A 20184-nucleotide genomic window follows, 5' to 3' on the forward strand; every position below is an offset into this window, starting at 1 on the left:
AGAACCAGCAAATAAACCAAATCTACATATAATAAGGAGACTTATGCTTTTTAAATCTGTAATGAAGGCTATTTCTTTATATCCTCCATGGTATCAAAACCAATTTCTTGGAAACAGAAGTAGTAGCAACAATAATAACAAGGATTATAATAAAAACTAACAGTAAATGGAACATTTGCTATCTGCCACATACAGTAGTGATGAACTTTACAAGTTTCTGAAGAACTTACTGAATTCTTCAATTATTAACAGTATGATTCCCACTTTGAAATAAAGAAATTATGGCACAATGAAATCAAGTAATTTGACCAAGATCCCACAACTAGTAAATGACAGAGCGAAGAATTTTAACCTGGGAGGTCTAGCTCCAGTCAGCATTCTTAACCACTAAACTATATAATGTTTCCAGTTAGACATAAATATGACTGAATTGATTATATTTATACATAGATAAATATAAAAGGCACCAGGGATGCAGTATTTGGAAAAGTCAATGCAGAGCATACATATCTAATGTAGGTATAAATTCATCCAGAACAAATGAGTGACAATATGTTCATTTTGCTGCCCAGTGTATTACCTCACGCTAATATGTATCATTTATACCTTTCACTGCCTTTATCTCTTACATAGCAAAGCGACTTCTAAAAAAGTAGTAACATGTATAACAAAACATATGGTATAATTTACTGCAATTAGTCATAAGTTTAAAAATCGTAACAGATGAATTAGATATAACGCTATATAAAAATTATTCTTACCCCAGCTTTTAGTAAATTCCACGTATAATCTATGGCACAAATGGCACCTGTTCTTCCACAGCCTGCACTATGGATATAAAATTTGAAAAAACAATTTGATTTTTGTAATAAAAGAACTATAAGATAAACGTGGATGGATATGTTAATACGCAGAAGCAAAAATCGCTTAAGAAAGCTGATAAAATTCTACTTATTTAGTAAGTAAACTACAACTTAAGATGTGTGCAGGGCAAACATCCTTAACATTATTATTTACATATTGTTTTCCTTTAAGGAACCTGCAAGAGTAATACCTCGAAACCTTCACTTTGAAAGTCTGTCTACCTCGTGAAACCTTGTCTAGCTTACAAAACACCTTGCAGAGATAAATTTATACTATGTTCTAGATAGCTCTGGTAGAGGGAGAAATCTACATCATTTCAATCTGCAAAAGGTACAGGAAAGATCAAGATTAACAAGCCCTAGAAACTGGTTTGAACATAAGCAGTGATTACACTAAAGAAAGAAAGGCCACTAATGCTTTCTGATCTCCTGAAGAACAGAACCTAAAGAATGTAAAGTAAAATATCAAAGTTAGTTATTTTAAAACATGACAAAAATAAAGTAAATGGTTTTCAGCTAGAGGGAGGCAAATGCACCCAAGGACTGGAAATCACTATGAGTAAATAAAGATGTTACTGACATCTTTAATAATTTTAGGCAGAAAAAAATTGGGGTAGCACTTTAATATGTATTTTGAAACTTTTAGAAATATCATGTAATCTAAGAATTCATGATACAGTACATTTTAAGCAATTTAGTATGGTTTTCTAAAAAGCTCTAAACAATAGACATCAATAATATTAATTTTAAACCACTGATCTATTTGTCAATTCCACACATCAAAACATTTCTAAAATTTTAGTGTTAAGAGTTACTAGAGCTAAACGATATATATGTAAAACTTGGTGGTTAAAAGTGTGATATTTCAAAGACAGAGACTACTATATCAATGAAACACTACAGTTAACATAGTATTTCGGTTGTTTGAAAATATTAAATGATCAACTTTATTTTATTAAAAGAAAATCTTCACATCAAATTGGGTTTATGACCTATATACATTGCCCAGACAATATGAATACGACAGGAAATAATTTCAGTTAACTTGTAAAGAAGTCAAGCCAACGCAATTTATCATATAATTCTACAATTAAACAGACCCTTCTCTTTTTTACCAATTAACTACTTAGACTCAACTAATCACAGACGAACTAAAGAAAAATCATTTTAATTAAGCAGGTTGCTAACTGATTCCCACGTCTACATCAGCAGGTCACCTTTCTGGTTCATAAAGAAAAAGCAGCCCTTTCACTTCACTAATACAGGCATCACAATCCAACCAACTGGCTAAGAAAACTATCTTTGGTGCTCCATCACCACTAATGTCTTTTTCTAACTTTTTTATTTTTTATATTCGAGTCAATTAGCAATGAGGTGACAGTTTCAGGTGGAAAGCAAAGAGACTCAACCATCCATTCTTCCCCAAACTCCCCTCCCATCCAGGCTGCCACATAACACTGAGCAGAGTTCCCTGTGCTACAGAATAGGGGCCCCTGTTGGCTATCCATTTTAAATATAACTCCACTAATACCTTTTAACTATTGAATTAGCCTGAGTTAATTAACCTCTGAGTCTGAAAAATTTCATTTACTTTTTATAACAAATGTGAATACAGGTATAGGTCACTTAAAAAATAAATTGCTATTTTATGAAATAAGTACTATGATTTTAAGTCTTTTGGAAGGATCTAATATAAAATAAAAAATTAAGAGAAGGAAAACTGCCTCAGGAATTAAATCACTTTTACTGTTTAGAAACCCATATAATGACCAATCTAACTCCGGGAGCTGGTGATGGACAGGGAGGCCTGGCGTGCTGTGATTCATGGGGTCGCAAAGAGTCGGACACAACTGAGCGACTGAACTGAACTGAATGAAATTCCAAACTTATGTTTCAAAATGCTATACATTACCCACATTATAATGCCATCTATACTGAAAAATATTTAATTAAATATTTAGAAAAATTTTTTGTACCTGCAATGAATACAAATAGGCACATCTTCATGTTCCTGGTATTTCCTCATTAAGCTTATCATGTCCAGAATAGAATCAAATGATGAAGGAACATCATGGTCTGGCCAGTTCACATAATGGAACTGATATAGCCTACGAGATTCCTTCAAGAATAACAGAAATTCAACCATACAAAAATACAGTTACAAATTTTAAACCATACAGAAAAGCTGCACATCTCACTTTGCTGCCATTTCTAAGATAGGTATGTCATATTCAGCACTTTCTTAAAAAAAATGATAGCCTACATTTATCACATACCTTTTCTTAATCCCCCATGTAATACAATGGGGAAGGTACTGTTAGTACTATCCTAATTTTATAGGTAAGGAAATTGAGACAGAAAGAATAACTGGCATAATGTTTCACAGCAAATGACAGTACGGGATCGGAAAGCAGGCAGCCTTACTTCCAAAACCTGCACTTTAACCAGTATACTATAGAGTTAATCTACAGTAGTAAATGGATGAGCAATATACCATAAGCATTGTTTTAGAATCTATTACAGTCAGAAGGCTAATAGACTATTTAAATGAAAATGAAAATTTCCGAACCCAAACCTACTCAAATTATGGTGCAGACTGCCATCCATCTCCCTACCCTTTCCAGGGGTTTGTGAAGTAGCTTTCACGTTATTTTAATAATAATACTAAGGTGTTATTTGCCATTTCCACTCTCATTCTCTCATCAGTGTACAGCAGTCTTCTCAAGGCTACGAGACTTCAGGATGATGTCATCACTTTGAGAACTAATGGAATGTCTGCTTGTGTATTTTAAAAAAAAACTCAGTTTTAATTTCAAATATAGTAAATACTAAAAGATATAACCCACATAAACAAGAGCGCTTTGGAAACTTCAATAATTTTTAAGAACCTGAAGAATGGCTATTCTAGGTGTTAACCAGAAAAAGCACTGCTTGGCATTCAGGCAAAACTATTCAAATGCTACTTCTGTCATTTACTGAGTAACTTTAGGTAAGTTACCTAACTTCTCAAAGACTCTATCTTCATCACTGTGCAATGGAGAAAATGGTATCTATCACTATAGAAGTTAGGAGGACTGAAATGCCTGATATACTACTGAAATTCCATAAAGTACCTATCATTATTAGTATAGATTAAAAAATAGCAACCAAAGTGATAATCATTGAGTCAACTAAAGGGAAATGATTAGTCGGGTCAGGGGATGCTACAACTACTGGAACCATGTCTACTTATCATCAGGAAGGAATTAAGGAATTATGTTTATAAATGCACTGGTTGGAGAAGAAATGGTAAGCTTTATGGCCAAGCCTATTTACTTTAAAGTGATTCAAATTTAAGACCAAGGAAGAATTGATAGGCATTCTCTCATATCCATCAGATTTTTGATACCTTTCTGAAAAAATTTCATTTTATATAGTTTTGTTGAAGTCACAGGCCTCAAGTGAAAACAAGATATATATAAATGAAGACTTAGCTTTTTTTAAAAAAAATGTTTTATTTTTGAATGCACTGTGTCTTCATTGCTGCACACAGGCGTTCTCTAGTTGTGGTGAATGGGGGCTACTCTTCACTGTGGCTCAACAGCCTCTCATCGTGGTAGCTTCTCTTGTTGCCGAGCACAGGCTCTAGACAAGCAGGCTCAGTAGCTGTGGCACATGGGCTTAGTTTCCCCAAGGCACGTGGGATCTTCTGGGACCAGGGACCCCTTGCACTGGCAGACAGATTCTTAACCACTGGACCACCACGGAAGTCTGAAGACTAGCTTTAATGGTGGTTTGTTGCTTTCTAAAACACTGTAAACCAGTCAAAGTGGGTAATAATTATGTAAATAATAACATAATCTGTTTATTGCAATAGAAGAAAAATATCTACAGCAAAGAAACCAACTATTCCATAGTGTAAATTTAATTTAGGGAAAGATTCTAAGTGAGTTAAAGTTTATATTACTTTAATTGATAAATATAAGGCTTAAGATAATAAAATATTACATCTGATTTTCTTCTTTGTTACACTACATAACAACAACAAAAAAACAATACATCTCCTTAACTATGTAAGACTGTTTACTATACTATACTATACTATAGTATACTGTTTACACATAATGTCTCTTTACGGTACACATTCTTAGAAACTGTCTCTAAATGGAAAATACTTACATTTTGAAATTCAAGTAAGAGTGTCCTAATGAAGTAGTCTGTTCTTGCTTGTTCAGCTTCCTAAATAAAGAGAAACACTTGTGAGTCAGTGAGAACATTAAAACAAAAATATTTACATGCCAAAACAATAATTTCTTAAAGTTTACAACATGAAATTACCTTTAAAATTCTAGGTATGTCTAATAATTATAAAAACAACCATTCTAAAAGTCATCAATTTGGTTATTTAAATTTTATTTAGAAGTTTGTTTTTAAACAGAAGTGTCTGTCAACCAATTGCTTAGCTAGGAGTGGATCATCCAACAAAATACTTCCAAGGTGACAACCATCACCAGAATCATGTAACAGAAATAACACCAACAAACAAAATGTTACTCCTAAAAACTATAAACATCTTCAATCATTTTATCTATTAAGCTTGATTTTTCTCTACCTAACACTCAAACTCTGAGTTACATGGATGCGAAATGGTTAAGGAAAAGGATGCATTCAGAAAACACCAAATTATTATTTTGGTTGATGACAACATAGTCACTTTATCTCTTACTGTTATTTGTCAGTATATTAGAATGAAGCCTCTTCATCAATTTTTCACTAAGTAAACTATTATTTTTGCCTTTTTAAACTAAAACTACAGATAGGTTGTCAAGAGCAACAGATATGCTGCTTAAAAAAATCAACATTATTCCAGCTTTAATGTTATAAACCATAATAATTTATTTTGAACTTTTCAAATAACATTAGGGAGAAAGTATGTTATTAAAACAGAGAATAAATGAAAACACTGGTCCAAGACAACGTTTGCTCACCTATAAAAGGTGAGATAAACATTTTTGACTTTGTAGGCCATAAAGTCTCTGTTGTGCTGTGATAGGCAAATATGTAAATTAATGGGTAAGGCTGTAAATAAAACTTCACTCACAAAACAGGCAGCGGCCTAGACTGACCCATGGACAGTGCTGATCGAAGTGGTTATAAGCAGCAACATGCTTCTGAGCCCCTGCTAGCCAGGCCCTCACCCTTCACCAACACTCTACTCTCTTTCCCATCCCCAAATCGAGAGAGCTTTTCTAATACTCTCAGTCTTAAACACTGTGATTGCCAGATCGAGTCAAATCACTTACTATGGTTATTTTCACTACCTTGCTTTCTATTCATACATTTGATTTGTGTTTTACAACAGTGATAACAAATCCTGAGTTCTCTGAAACAATTAAATGACATACAAATTACTTTCCAGTTTGAAATCTTGAAAGAAAAATTTTGCTTCTTCAGCAATCCCATCACTGACAAATCAAACCAGCTCTTATTGATCAAATCAAACTTTTTATTAACAGCACTTTAAAAAATTACTCTTTAGTGCAATTGAAAAACCAATCCTCAAATCAATTCACCTTTTCCCAAATTTCAAACTATTTCCTACTTTTCTCTATTGATTTTGATAAGTTGTTTACTATTCCTGATTCCTGCCTGTTAAAAAATTTTGTTTTGTTGTTGACCATTAATCACTATATGCTGTCACCTGAACTGTGACATTCATTACAGTTAGTATATTTAAATTTACAAATTTTCAACATAACCACATTGCACAGAACTAGGTTTCCTGAACTGTCCAGGTACTTAATACTGTAGAATACTCTCTAAACTGGTGATGGGGGTGGGCGTGGGGGGTAGGGGTGGGGTTAGGTAGTGTTCCATCACAGAAGTACAATATGGTTATATACTGTTTTTTACTCATTGCAAATAATATGAAATGCAGTAGGATTTTAATTTTTTAAATATTTAATCCACAGTTACTTCTAACCAGGACTTTAGAGAATTGACTATACATTAAATGCAGGCTGTTATAATTATGAGTTAAAGTTAACATTCTAACAATCACACTGCATTATAAAGGAGACTGTGGAACATAGTTTGAGTCCTTATCTTAATCAACCTAGAAAGCACTAAATTCCTGGTAGCATCAGAGGAATTCAGAAGTCCTAAATACAAATAAGTCAGAAAATTAAGGACTTCTTGAATACAACAATGATGAGTAAGATCACAGAGAATTATATTTCATTTAACCATGGAAACCAAAATAAAAAACAGTTTTGAGATGGGTAATGTAATGGTCAATTTTATGTGTCAATTTGGCTTGGCCATGGTATGCTCTGATTATTGGTCATACGTTATTCTTCGTGTTCCTGTGAGGGAGTTTTGGGGTGAAATGAACATTTAAATCAGTGGATTTTGAGTAGAGTGGCTGGCCCTCATCCAATCAGTTAACCCATGAATAGAACGAAAGGATCAGACTCGTCCAAGTAAGAGAGAATTCTCCAGGAGACTCCTTTCAGCACTGGCTCTTCCTGGTTCTACAGCTGACTGTCTTTGGACTGGAGCTGAAATGTTAGTTTGTCTGGGTCTCAGCCTTCCCACTTTCAGACTAGAATTGCAGTATTGGCTCTCAGTCTCCAGGCTGTGGGTCTTCAGCCTGAAACTGAAGCATCAGCTCCTCCTGGTCTCCAGCTTGCCCACCCTGACTGCAGATTTTGGACTTGCCAGCTTCCATAGTCATGTGAGTCAATTTTGATGAATCTCTTTTCTATATATACTCATTCTACTGCCTCTGTTTCTCTGGAAAACCCTGATTAACATGGGGAAATTATTTTATTTAAGTGATTTAAAAAAAAACCATCATGTGTAATCCAAAGCAAAGTGTTGGTTCTATTCTCAAGCTCATTGTTTCTTTTTCCCCTCATTGTTTTTATTTTTAAATTCATCTTCTCAGATTTGTGCTTTGTTAGTTTTAGAACTTGAATTTAATTTGTTTCCAAAGCTCATCAAATAGGTATCTATTTTAAGTTTCATGTCAAGTTTTCTAAAGGGTCAATCTCTGCTTTTAGGATGGAGGTTCTCAAACCTATCTTTGTAATTCTGGGGAGAATAACGTAGTTATGAAAGATTAACATCATAAACTAAGCTTCATCATCAAAGATCTTTCCCCTTAGTTGAATAAGAGTATAGTTATTTGTTTATTCTTAGATATGTAACACTTATCATCAACTTACATGCAAAGACTAAGGCAGAATTAACATACTAAGGAAATTATACATTTATGAAAAGTTATTCTTAAAGTTCCTTAATTTATAAGCACTATGCAATACAATATTGTAAAACAATTATACTCAAATTTTAAAAAGCAGTATAAAACAAGCATTATTAATATTTGTTTATTATAATTAAGTATAGATTCACATGAAAACACTGAGTGCTTGGCTTATGTAACCCACAAGATTCAACACATATTATAATTTAACTACTCATCAGTCTGACATACCCACTACCTGATTAAATAATGTATATGAAAATAGGTACTTACACAAGAAATTTTAAATGGTGCAAATGTTATAGGGTCTTCTCCAAACAAAGGCCAATACCGTTCACATTTTTTCTGTTGTCCAAAAAAAGGTTAGTAAACAACTGATAATTTGTTTTATTTGAACTTCTACAATTATTTTGTGTTCCGCTTGTTCTTCATTCCCAGAAAACAAACAACTGCCATCAGTCGGCAGGAACTAAGAGCTTAGATTTATCCAACTCTTTAAAAGTGGGCTACTAATTGCTTTTCAAGATTAGTAATAAGAACTTTATTAACCTAAGTGTATAAACTGTTCATTTCTACCTGCTTGTTATATAGACTCCAAAGATCCTCCTCTAGAAAAGAAAAATTGCTTTTTTTTTCTTAAATGCCTAGCACAAGGAGGTAAATTTAGTGTAAGAAGTTGCTCAATTTAGTGTAAGAAATTTAGTAAAACAAATTTAGCATATAAGTTTTAATGGTTCTAAAATGACAATATCTATAATACCTAGTTGAATTCTCATTAAGTATAAAATCTGTGGCGTAGTGGAAAGAGCACTCCACTTGGTATAAGAAAATGTTACAGGTAGCAATTTTACTATTTGTTTACATTTAGTTCCTTTACCTATAAAAACAGGGATAATAATCCTTATCTTACATGATTGTTTCAAGTAATTTGAGTATATTTCAAATGTTCTACTGTTGGTAAAAACACTATACAAGAATAATGTATTAAACTATTCACTTTTATTTGAGATTAGAGAAGGTATAATCAAACAGTATCCTTATTTTCCCATAATAAATAGGTATAGAAATAGTAGAATATTCATTTACATTGGTTTCTAGTATCAAGCCTCATTATTTTAAAAATTTAGGTAAGTGAATAAAAGTCTAACTTCATAGAAGATCCAGTGATTCTGATGCAAGAAATAATGTAATTTTACCAGTAAGACCCAATAAAATGAAAGTCTTTATAACTGACAATCTAGCTTAAAATACACATTTTAGCAGTGGGAAATATATCAGTTCTTACTAAATCCTCATAGTTCTAAACACAGTAAGTGCAACTGTTACTTATAGGCTGGAATTACTTGTAAGTTGACAATACTGCTCTCAGGGCAAGAAGTAGAACTGCCTAGTATGTCAGTTTAACTTAGAGTAAATACTACTAAAATTTTAGAAGGCTTAAAGTCTCAAACTTCATTTCCTAGTAGAAGTTTATAGAAAATGATAAAATAAATTATTTTGAAGGTTATTTTTTTTTCTTCTTGGTCTTTCACTTAGTAAAGCTTCAATATCTTGTTAACAGAAAGCAAGTTTATAGGAGATTAATTTAGCAAGAATTGAAAGTTTGTGACTAACATGCCTCTCTTCAGAGCAACATTGAGTAAAGATTATATTGGTATTTATATTTCAGGTATGAACTAATTACTGATACAGTCGATACCAAAATGTATGTGTTAAACATCATACGTGAATTTTATTGTTGTTCAGTTGCTAAGTTGCGTCCAACTCTTTGTAACCCTATGGGCCACAGGATGCAGGCTTCCCTGCCCTTTACTACCTCCTAAAGTTTGCTCAAACTCATATTCATTGAGTTGATGATGCCATCCAACCATCTCATCCTCTGTCACCCCCTTCTCCTGCCCTCAATCTTTCCCAGCATCAGGGTCTGTAATCTATAGTAATTTGTCATTGGTTTCAGAGATGAGGAAGCTGAAGCTCAGGGGGAGCAGTTCACTGCACCATGTCCAAATGCCAGTGAAGTATAGGTTTGTTTGATTTCATTACCTGTGCTCTTTCCATTAGGTCACACTCTAAGTCAAAGTGGAGATTATCAAATGAATTCATAGCCCTGACCTATAAAACAACAAAACCAACTAACAAAACACTATGAATCCAAAAAATCATTAGGTTCAAAAAGTTTTAGCATTCAATACAACTTTACCTTTAAGCATTATTACTGATATACAATGTGAGCTTATTAATAGAAAGAAGAGAAACAAATCCTAAATCTTAAAAGTAACTTAAAAAAATTTAGGAAGGTGAAATTTAAACTTCATAATACAACTAATAATAATAATGGTACCAAAGTACATACTGATAATATTTAAACAGAGAATTACTTAACAGTATCTCAGTCTGTATATTAATCTTACACTGCTCATTTTCTGTCCAATGTTGCTAATGTTTCCACTACTGGTAACTGATGTGGTTGGGAGGAATGACAAAATTACTAGTAAAAATAAGGCTTTCTAGTGATTTATATATAATAATGTTTCACATAACTGAAAGACATAGTATCTTGTTTTATGCAATGTATCCTTGACTGAAAATTTTAAGAAGTTTTATAACTTTTAAATCATTTCTTAGCTTAATTATAATGCAGTTAATGAACTATACTTGCATAAAGATACTTCAAATTATCAGATAATTTATTTGTCACATTTATAGACGCTCACACTTAAAATGAAGATTTAGGAATCAGTTCTGCAGGAGATCAGAATGGTTTTGATACTAATTTCATTTGTACACGTTTTTTACCTATGTTAAAAAATTTCAGATTAAGGAATTTTCTTCTCTTCATTTTGGAGATAACATTACAAAAATGTAGTGGAATTGGCAGACAGAAATTAGAAATTTCAAGCTGTAAATTAATCAGAATTATTTTAAACCATTTTTATTATCCATAAGCAGTGTTCTACTTACACCACCATTAAATACTGGAAGACTGCTAAGTAACAATACAGAATCTATGGCTTTAAATATATCATAAAATGTACGTATAAAATATAAAAGTATTTTATGTGCGTAAGGATGATTTGGCTCCTTTTGTTAAAACGAAAGCATAGCAGAACACACAAAAAAGAAAAGAGTTAACTATTTTAACAACTACGGCTAAGAATATAATAAAAGACCAAGAATAAAATCCCTAGAAATGAAGTAATAAAAAAAAAAATTCCACAATTACTTTAAATGTTAACAGTTAGTTATACGTACCCTTCCCATCTCGAATTCACGACAGGCCATGACAATGATCTAAAAATAAGGGGGGTGGGATAGATTGAGAATATACTAGTTAAATACAATTTTACTTTTCCAACAAAATGTACATTTCAAGAATTATTTTTATTCTGAGCAGAAGTATACCTGGCCTGTCAAAAAAAGTAGGTTTAATATTAAAAGTATGAGTTAAATTGGCTTCAAATAACAAAATGTATTTGATTTGAACTGAATTTTTTGAATCTTACAGATATGTCTTTTGTAATTAAAATAATGCATTCAGGATATTTACCAAATAGAATAGCACTATTAAATACTTTGCTTACTAAAGGTTGAATGTAACTGTCTTTAAACATGAAGGTTATTACATGTGCTTTCCCATCCCAACAGTTTTATAATGTAATGTTTCAAACATACAGCAAAGTTGAAATAATTTTACACTAAATACTGTATAGCTACCATCTATGTTCTACCATTAACATTTGACAATACTTGTTTTTAATCACATAGATGTCCTTCCACCCATCTATCAGTGTTTGGTAGTTGTCTTATACTACCAACTTAAACCAAGATTTAAAGTATTGCCATACTCTATTCTTGAAATATTTCAACAAATTTGTCAAAATTTAACAAGACAACCTAGCCATCAGTTTCTGTCTTTCTAATAAACTAACTATAGTTAACATATCATTATGGCTCAAAAGTCATATTGTAGGATATAGTTTACACATCATTATGGGTAGAAAATCATGCCATTTCATGCAATACTTACTACAACATTGTACTCCCATATCATCCTCCAAAAATCTATTACCGTATTTGCTAAAGGTCCTTGGGTTGCCACATATGCTTTTGGCCCATAAACACCCTAAAAAGGTTAAAAGCATACAAATTATGATTACCAAAAATATTTTCTACCTAAATATTAAGCTTTCAAATTTTATTAGCATTCCTGCTGTTTTCAGCTAAAGAATTTGCAAATAATTTTTCTTTAATAATGTATAAAAGCATGACAAAATATATTTCACTTCAACTTCTGGTGAAACATGGTTCATAGAATTCAAAGGAAACCTCCTTATGCTGTTTTAAAAATTATGAATTGGTGGGAGGGGGGTTCATATTTGGGAACACATGTAAGAATTAAAGATTTTTAAAAAAATAAAAATAAAAATAAAAATTATGAATTGAAAGCCCTAGTCAACAAAACTAACTAGCAGAAACTTAAAAGCATGCATGAATTCTAAAAAATAAGACTAGAACTAGCTAATAGTTCTTTCTTAGCTAGATTCTTCCATAGCTGTCTTTAGTTTAAGCACCTACTAAACATACTTTTAATAGTAAACCCAAAAATATATCAAACAAACTAGCAGACTAAAATGTTAAACCAGCACATACAGTGAGCCAGTGTTATCAGGTGCAATTAAAAACTAGAACTCTGAACACATGTCCTTATAAAAGAACATAAGCATCAATTACATCTGAAAGAGTGAACTATGTATTAGTTGTTTTTTTTCCCCATATTTATTCATTTATTGGGTTATGCCAGGTCTTAGTTGCAACACTCAGGATCTTTGTTACTGCGTGTGGGAGCTTTCTGTTTGTTTTTTAGTTGCAGTATGTGGGATCTAGCTCCCTGACCAGGGAATGAACCCCTGCATTAGGAGTGGGAAGCCTTAGCCACTGGACCACCAGGGAAGCCCCTATGTATGAGTTTTTGTTTAACTATTAGTTTTGGGCTCTGCCATATTTGTAATAAAATTGACTTTTCAGGAAAAGCTCTTATTTGGAACCATAATTCTTCAAAGTTGACATTGATATTAATTTTACCATATAACTCTTACCACCTTAATATTTTTCTCAACAAAATACTGTATTAAATAGATTCAAAAGCACAGAGTAACAGAACAAAATAGTCTTTTATTTACTCAAGTAGCAGTCTGAATCTCTCTACGGATAAATACCCTATATGGTTAATTAACAGAAATAACTAAGTACATTTGTGTACATAACAAAGGAGACAATTTAGCAATCAGTAAAGGCTTCCCAGGTGGCTTGGTGGTGAAGAACCTGCCTGCCAATGCAGGAGACGCGGATTCGATCCCTGGGTCTGTAAGATCCCCTGGAGAAGGAAACGGCAACCCACTCCAATATTCTTGCCTGGGGAAATCTCACCAACAGAAGAACCTGGCAGGCTACACAGTCCAAGGGGGTCAACAAAAAGTTGGACATGACTTAGCAACTAATCAGCAACAAAGGTGTTTATAATAAGCCTTCAATATAACAGAAGAAACACACAAACAAAAAAATTTTATCTCCACTATCATAAAATTAAGCAAAAACCTTTAATAAGGATGCTAGACGAAAAACATAAAAATATGTCATGGCTGTGACTTTACTTCTTTTACTGTTGGCATCACATTAGGCAATTTAAAATTTTTAATAAAACTAGTACTGTAGGAAGTCATTAAATATGGCAGAGAAACACCATTTAAAGTTAATACATACCTTAATAAAATTTGCATTGATATAATCTGAATCTTGAGAAGGAGTCTTTAAAGTCAACTTAACTCGGCTATGATCAACTACAGGGAAAAAAAGGGATTTTTAAAATAACATCCTATGAGCAGACAAGTTTTTTTCCCTAATGAACCATAAATAAGATTAAATAACTAAAATTATTTACTTTAAAAAAATGAATGAAATTTGACTTTTAAGTATAAGCAGGGTAATTTCTAACATCATATTGACAGGAAGTAGGTCTCATTGTAAAGCTGTGTTTCAAAGTAGGAATCAGAATATTCAGGACCTCTTTTAAAAATACAAAGTCCTGAGCATCATCTTAGATTTACTATACAAGAGTTTGAGATTTACATGTCTACAGTTTTTAATAAGCACTAAAACCACTTAATACATTAGTTTGTCAAAATTCTTTTAAGGAACTCTAACTTTCATATTTTATAAGAAATTATAAAAATTACATTTAAAAAATTAGGTGAAAGTGACAAATAAATTAAGATGATGTATGAAAAGTGCTGAATACTTCACTTGACAAATAATATTTATTATTGGGTAGTGTTCACTCAGCTAATTTGATGTCAGCTGATACTTCCACCGTTAAATTACTATCTTTATTTTGTACTTAGTAAATATCTGGGGCTAGACTTTGAGCCTATGAAATCCTACTACAGTAGTAGGATCGCCTAATTTCACGGTCCTAATAACATGTAACATCCCACAATCATTTCGGTTGTTTCTAATCCAGGGACAATGATTATTAAAGGCAATTAAAATACAAAAAGACATACAGAAATGGTAACAAATACAAATAAACTTAACAAACTTTTTGTTTTTTGGCCTTGCTACATGGCATGCAGGATCTGAATTCCCCAACTAGGAAGTGAACCTGTGACCCTGCAGTGGAAGCATGGAGTCCGAACCACTGGACTGTCAAGAAAGTCCCCTAGCAAATTTTTTAAGAAGAATAATTAATTTATTAGGCAACAAACTGAATTTATACATTAATACAAAGATCCAATTCTGCTAATTTCATTTACTTATTTTTGGTGAAATCTTCTTTGGAAATATGTAGGAAGAGATATATAAGGGAGACATACTAGTTTCCAATTAAAATTATTTTATCCCCTTCCCATGTTTCCAGGGAAAAGAATACATGCATGTGTATCAATGCTTTGTTTCTTGTTTCATTACATCCTACATGTCTTTTTTAAAAAGCCATTTTAGATCAGAAATGTACAAATAAAAAATGCTATGCTTTGGGTAAATGATATACCATGTTTGCCAATAATGACAGGTCCATATTAATACAAAGTATCTCAAAGACAAAGACTTTGTTGGCTGACCATTGAATCCTTAGTAAATGTTTCTGGGGACTGTGAATCCAGATGAGAACAGTGGCTCCCAAATGATAGCCAATACTGGTGCCAAGTTGCTTGCTACATACAATTTGGGAAATTTTTTAATTCTCTGGAAAATTTTATGTATATATAAAAATAAAATAGTATAATGAACTTCATCTATCCATTACCCACCTTCAATAAGTGTCAATATTTTGCCACTCTCATTTCATCTATTGCTGATCATACAGCAATGAGGGGCTGGGGAAAACAACTCAGAATGCAAGATTTCTGAGTCCCATATTCTGCAGTAAGTCTGATTCAGTCAGTTCAAGATGGGACACAGAAATGGGATTTTTTTTTTTTAATGAAATAATGTCATTAGAATCAACATGATGACATAGAGATTATCATACCAAGTGAAGTCAGAAACAGAAAGATACTGTATGACATCACTTATATTTGGAATATAAAACAGGACACAAATGAACATATCTATGAAACAGAAACAGACTGACAGACATAGAAAACAGACTTGTGGTTTCCAAGGGGGAGAGTGGAAGGGGAAAGAAGGATTGGGAATTTGAGATCAGCAGATGCAGACTATTATATATAGGATGGATAAACAATAAGGACCTACTATATAGCACGGGAAACTATTCAATATCTTGTGATAAGCCATAATGAAAAGGATTATGAAAATGTATATGTATAACTAAATAACTCTGCTGTACAGCAAAAACTAACACAACATTGTAAATCAACTATACTTCAATAAGAATTTTTTAATGGCTTTTTCTTAAACACTCTAAGGCATAGGCAAATTTTCTAGTCACTACTTCATACTGTATAATCACAGAATATGATTCAGAATTTAAAAATCAGTATTATGCTATATATAACATAGTCTGTGTATTTTAATATTCTTTATTGGTGGTCCTATTAAGCATAAAAATGAAGAGAAATAACTTAAAGAATATGAAAGGAATTATTGTTTTCATTTCATGGTTTTGCTGCCTGCTTCTGCAGTCTCCCAGGAGTCATTTCCAAATAGATAAAACCAGTATTCGCTACACAGGAGGCTCTTAAAGGAGCAGCTTTTTTCTTCTTCAGCAAACATCAACATCTATTCCAACAACAAATAAACACACACACACAAAACAATATATAAATATATTGTTGCCTCCAAGAAAACACACACCTATTGATAAGCCCTAGTTGTGAGAAATAAAAGAATCTCCATAATAACATTGGAATAGGCAGAATACCCTGATCCATTACTTCTAAAGGCTAGCCAGCTCAGTTTTAGCCCTTTCAACAAACAAAAGCAACAGGTCATCCTTGACACAGGAGTATCCAGAAATTTCTTAATTATGGGACTGGTCTCAGTGGTCTAGCATAAAATAAGCCAAATCTCCCAGATAGCCTGAGAAAAACCTAAGTGATCTTTGAACAGTGATGAAATTACTTTTAATGGATCAAAAGCAATAACGTCTGCTCTTGCCACTTCAAGTCAACATTATACTAGAGGTTTCAGCCAGTGAAATAACCCAAAACAGACACTCAGACTGGAGAGAAAGGAATACAACTATTATTATTTATAAACGACATGATTCTGATATGTAAAAAATCCTAACATCTCCACAGAAAAATTACTAAGATAAATGAGTCCAGGAAGGTCGTGGTCGTTTAGTCACTAAGTTATGTCTGACTCTTGTGACCCCATGGACTGTGGCCTGGTGGAAGGCTTCTCTGTCCAAAGGTCAGTGGATTAAAAAAAAAAAAATCAATGTGCAAATATGAACTATATTTCTATATACTAGTAACAAAATTCTTGAAAATAACATTAAAATAATTCCATTCACAACAGCATAAAAACTTTTTAAAAGAAGAAATACAAGATTTGTATACTGAAAACCATAAAACACTGCTGAGAGAAATTAAAGATTTAAATAAACAGAGCTGTCTTACATATATGGTTCCCTGGTGGCTCAGATGGTCAAGAATCCACCTACAATGCAGGAGACCTGGGTTGGGAAGATCCCCTGGAGAAAGGCATGGCAACCCACTCTAGTATTCTTGCCTGGAGAATCCCCATGAACAGAGGAGCCTGATGGGCTACATACAGTCCATGGGGTTGCAAAGAGTCGGATATGACTGAGCGACTAAGCACAGCACATATATATACATAAATACTTTCTTTATCCATCCATCTGTTGATGAACACTTAGATTGAAAGAGTCAATATGGTTTAAGACTGCAATTATCCTTAAACTGATCCATAGATTCAACACAATCCTTATTAAAATTCCAGAATTTCTGCAGAGCTTGACGACCTTATCCCACAATTTATATGGGAATGCAAAGGACTGAGAATAACCAAACCAATTTTTTAGAAGAACACAGAGAACACTTCTTGCCTTTAAAACTTACTATAAAGCTACAATGATCAAGATACTGTGATCTGGTGTCAATGAAATAGAATTAAGGGTCCAGAATAAACTCTTACATTTACAGTCAAATTATTTCCAACAAAAGAGCTAAGGCAATTCAGAGGAGAAGATAATTTTCAACAAATGGTGCTGGAACAATGCCACGTGCTCAAGATTATTTTAGATCCTTGCCTCACATCATATTAAAAATTAACTCAAAATAGACTATACACTTAAATGTAACAGCTAAGACTATAATACTTACAGGAATGAAATGAAAAAACACAGGAGAAAATCTTTGTCATTCTGGATTAGGCAAAGAGTTCTTGGACTGAACATGAAAAGCATGACCCACAAAACTGATAAACTGGACTTCATGAAAATTGAAAGTGTGCATTAAGACACCAACCACTAAGAAAATGAAAAGACAAACCATAAACTAGGGGAGGGAGGCGCAAATCATAATATCTGAAAAAAGACTTGTATCTAGGGTATATAAAAAACTTTTGTAACTAAATAGGATAAAAAATCAATTAAAAAATTCTGCAAATGCTTTGAAGAGACTGTTCACACCTTCTTTATCCATTCATCTGCTGATGGACACTTAGGTTGCTTCCATATCTTGGCAACTGTGAATAATGCTGATATGAATACTGGGATGCATGTATCTCTTTAAAGTAGTGTTTTTGTTTTTTTTGTGCATATATAGCCAGGAATAAAACTGTTGGGTCATATGATAGTTCTATTTTTTTGTTTGTTTCTTGAGAAAACTCCATACTGTTTTCTACAGTGGCTGAATGAATTCAGTATAAATCAACAGTATAAAGAGTCCCCATCCTAAAAATGGGTCAACTTTATGATATGTAAATTATACCACAATAAGGCTGTTTAAAAAAGAAAAAAAATACCTGCAAGCACTGGTCATGCTAAATACTCAAAAGAAATTGTCAGTTTACACTATTCTTATGACAGGAGGAAAATAGGTATCTCTAAAAACTATTACTTTCAATTTAAGTTTCCAAATTAAAATGATTAGAAATTTATTGGAAACTGACTTATCAAACCTTAAATAAGGTAAAAAGGTACTGCTACTCTGCCTATAGCACAATGTTTAAGAGCTCAGACTCTAGGGCAAGGTTTCTCAACCTCAGCACTAATTTTTATTTGACCTGGGCTAACTCTTTGCTGTGAGGAGGCTGCGGCCTCTAGACTGGAGGATGCAGTGGCTTCCCTGTCCTCTGCCCACCAGATGCCAGTAGCAGCCTGCTCGCTCCACATCCTAGTTGCAAAAACCAAACAACCAAATCACCTCTAGCAATGCTAAACGTCTCTCCCTTTAGGAGCAAAATCACTGTGGCTGAAAACCAATGCTTTGGATACAAACTGCCTGGGTTTAAATTCTCACCACACTATTAGCTGTGTGGCAAGCTATTTAAGTTGGTGATGGACAGGGAGGCCTGGCGTGCTGTGGTCCACATGGTCTCAAAGAGTTTGGACATGAATAAGCAACTGAACTGAACTGAACTGAAGCTATTTAACCTTTGTCTCAATTTTTTATCTGCAAAATGGCATTCAATAGTACCTCCCTCAGTTTTGTTTTGATGATTATGGTAAATAATTCATTTCCTAAAGAAACCAGCAAACAATACAAAGCAAGGCTTTTCTTTTTCAGAGGGCCAGTGGAACAGCACTGAACTTCCCCCTCTATCTCTGGTTAAAATTAATAAAGCTTCCTCCTATTCTCAGTTTTCTCTCTGTAACTCCTACTACGTTATTCTCAATAGCACTAACCACTATAAGAGACCAACATACTATTTGAATTGTTCACTGCCTTGCCTACACTATAAGCTCTACAAGGGCAGGGTATTTGGTCAGTTTGTTTTCTGCTGTTATCTGCAGCACACAGTATATGTTCACAGCTTCTTGTAAAATGAATGAATGAAACAACATATGAAAACAGAAACCTGAAGCTGTTTGAGATTCATTTCCTCAGATGGTAAAAAAATGAGGTGGAAATACTGCTTCTTTAACAGTGTGCACATTAATTCCGTCTCTTCATTCCAAAGCGAAAACCACAACCCAGTTGTGGATGCGACTAGTGATAGAAGCAAGGTCCGATGCTGTAAAGAGCAATACTGCATAGGAACCTGGAATGTTAGGTCCACGAATCAACGCAAACTGGACGTGGTCACAGTAGATGGCAGGAGTGAACATCAACATTTTAGGAATCAGTGAACTAAAATGAACTGGAATGGGTGAATTTAACTCAGATGACCATTACATCTACTAATGTGGGCAGGAATCCCTTAGAAGAAATGGAGAAGCCATCATAGTCAACAAGAGTCGGAAATGCAGTACCGGATGCAATCTCAACAATGACAGAATGATCTCTCTTCATTTCGAAGGCAAACCATTCAATATCACAGTAACAATCCAAGTCTATGCCCCAACCAGTAATGCTGAAGAAGCTGAAGTTGAACGGTTCTATGAAGACCTACAAGACCTTCTAGAACTAACACCCAAAAAGGATGTCC

At 33.3% G+C, this 20184-nt stretch overlaps 1 protein-coding gene across 1 annotated transcript in view; it reads right to left on the reverse strand.

Annotated features, from left to right (window-relative positions):
- Positions 1–20184, reverse strand: part of PTPN12 (protein tyrosine phosphatase non-receptor type 12) — an 85300-nt gene that overhangs the window by 23528 nt on the left and 41588 nt on the right. Inside the window, exons 3-9 of the mRNA XM_052638733.1 lie at positions 13870–13946; positions 12137–12232; positions 11362–11400; positions 8383–8454; positions 5022–5081; positions 2840–2982; positions 762–828 (exon numbers count right to left, since the gene is read on the reverse strand). Of these exons, the coding sequence (XP_052494693.1) occupies positions 762–828; positions 2840–2982; positions 5022–5081; positions 8383–8454; positions 11362–11400; positions 12137–12232; positions 13870–13946 (554 nt within the window). The remainder of the gene's footprint in view (positions 1–761; positions 829–2839; positions 2983–5021; positions 5082–8382; positions 8455–11361; positions 11401–12136; positions 12233–13869; positions 13947–20184) is intronic.

The sequence above is a fragment of the Budorcas taxicolor genome, chromosome 4 (genome assembly GCF_023091745.1).
Source record: "Budorcas taxicolor isolate Tak-1 chromosome 4, Takin1.1, whole genome shotgun sequence".
Classification (NCBI taxonomy): Eukaryota; Metazoa; Chordata; class Mammalia; order Artiodactyla; family Bovidae; genus Budorcas; species Budorcas taxicolor.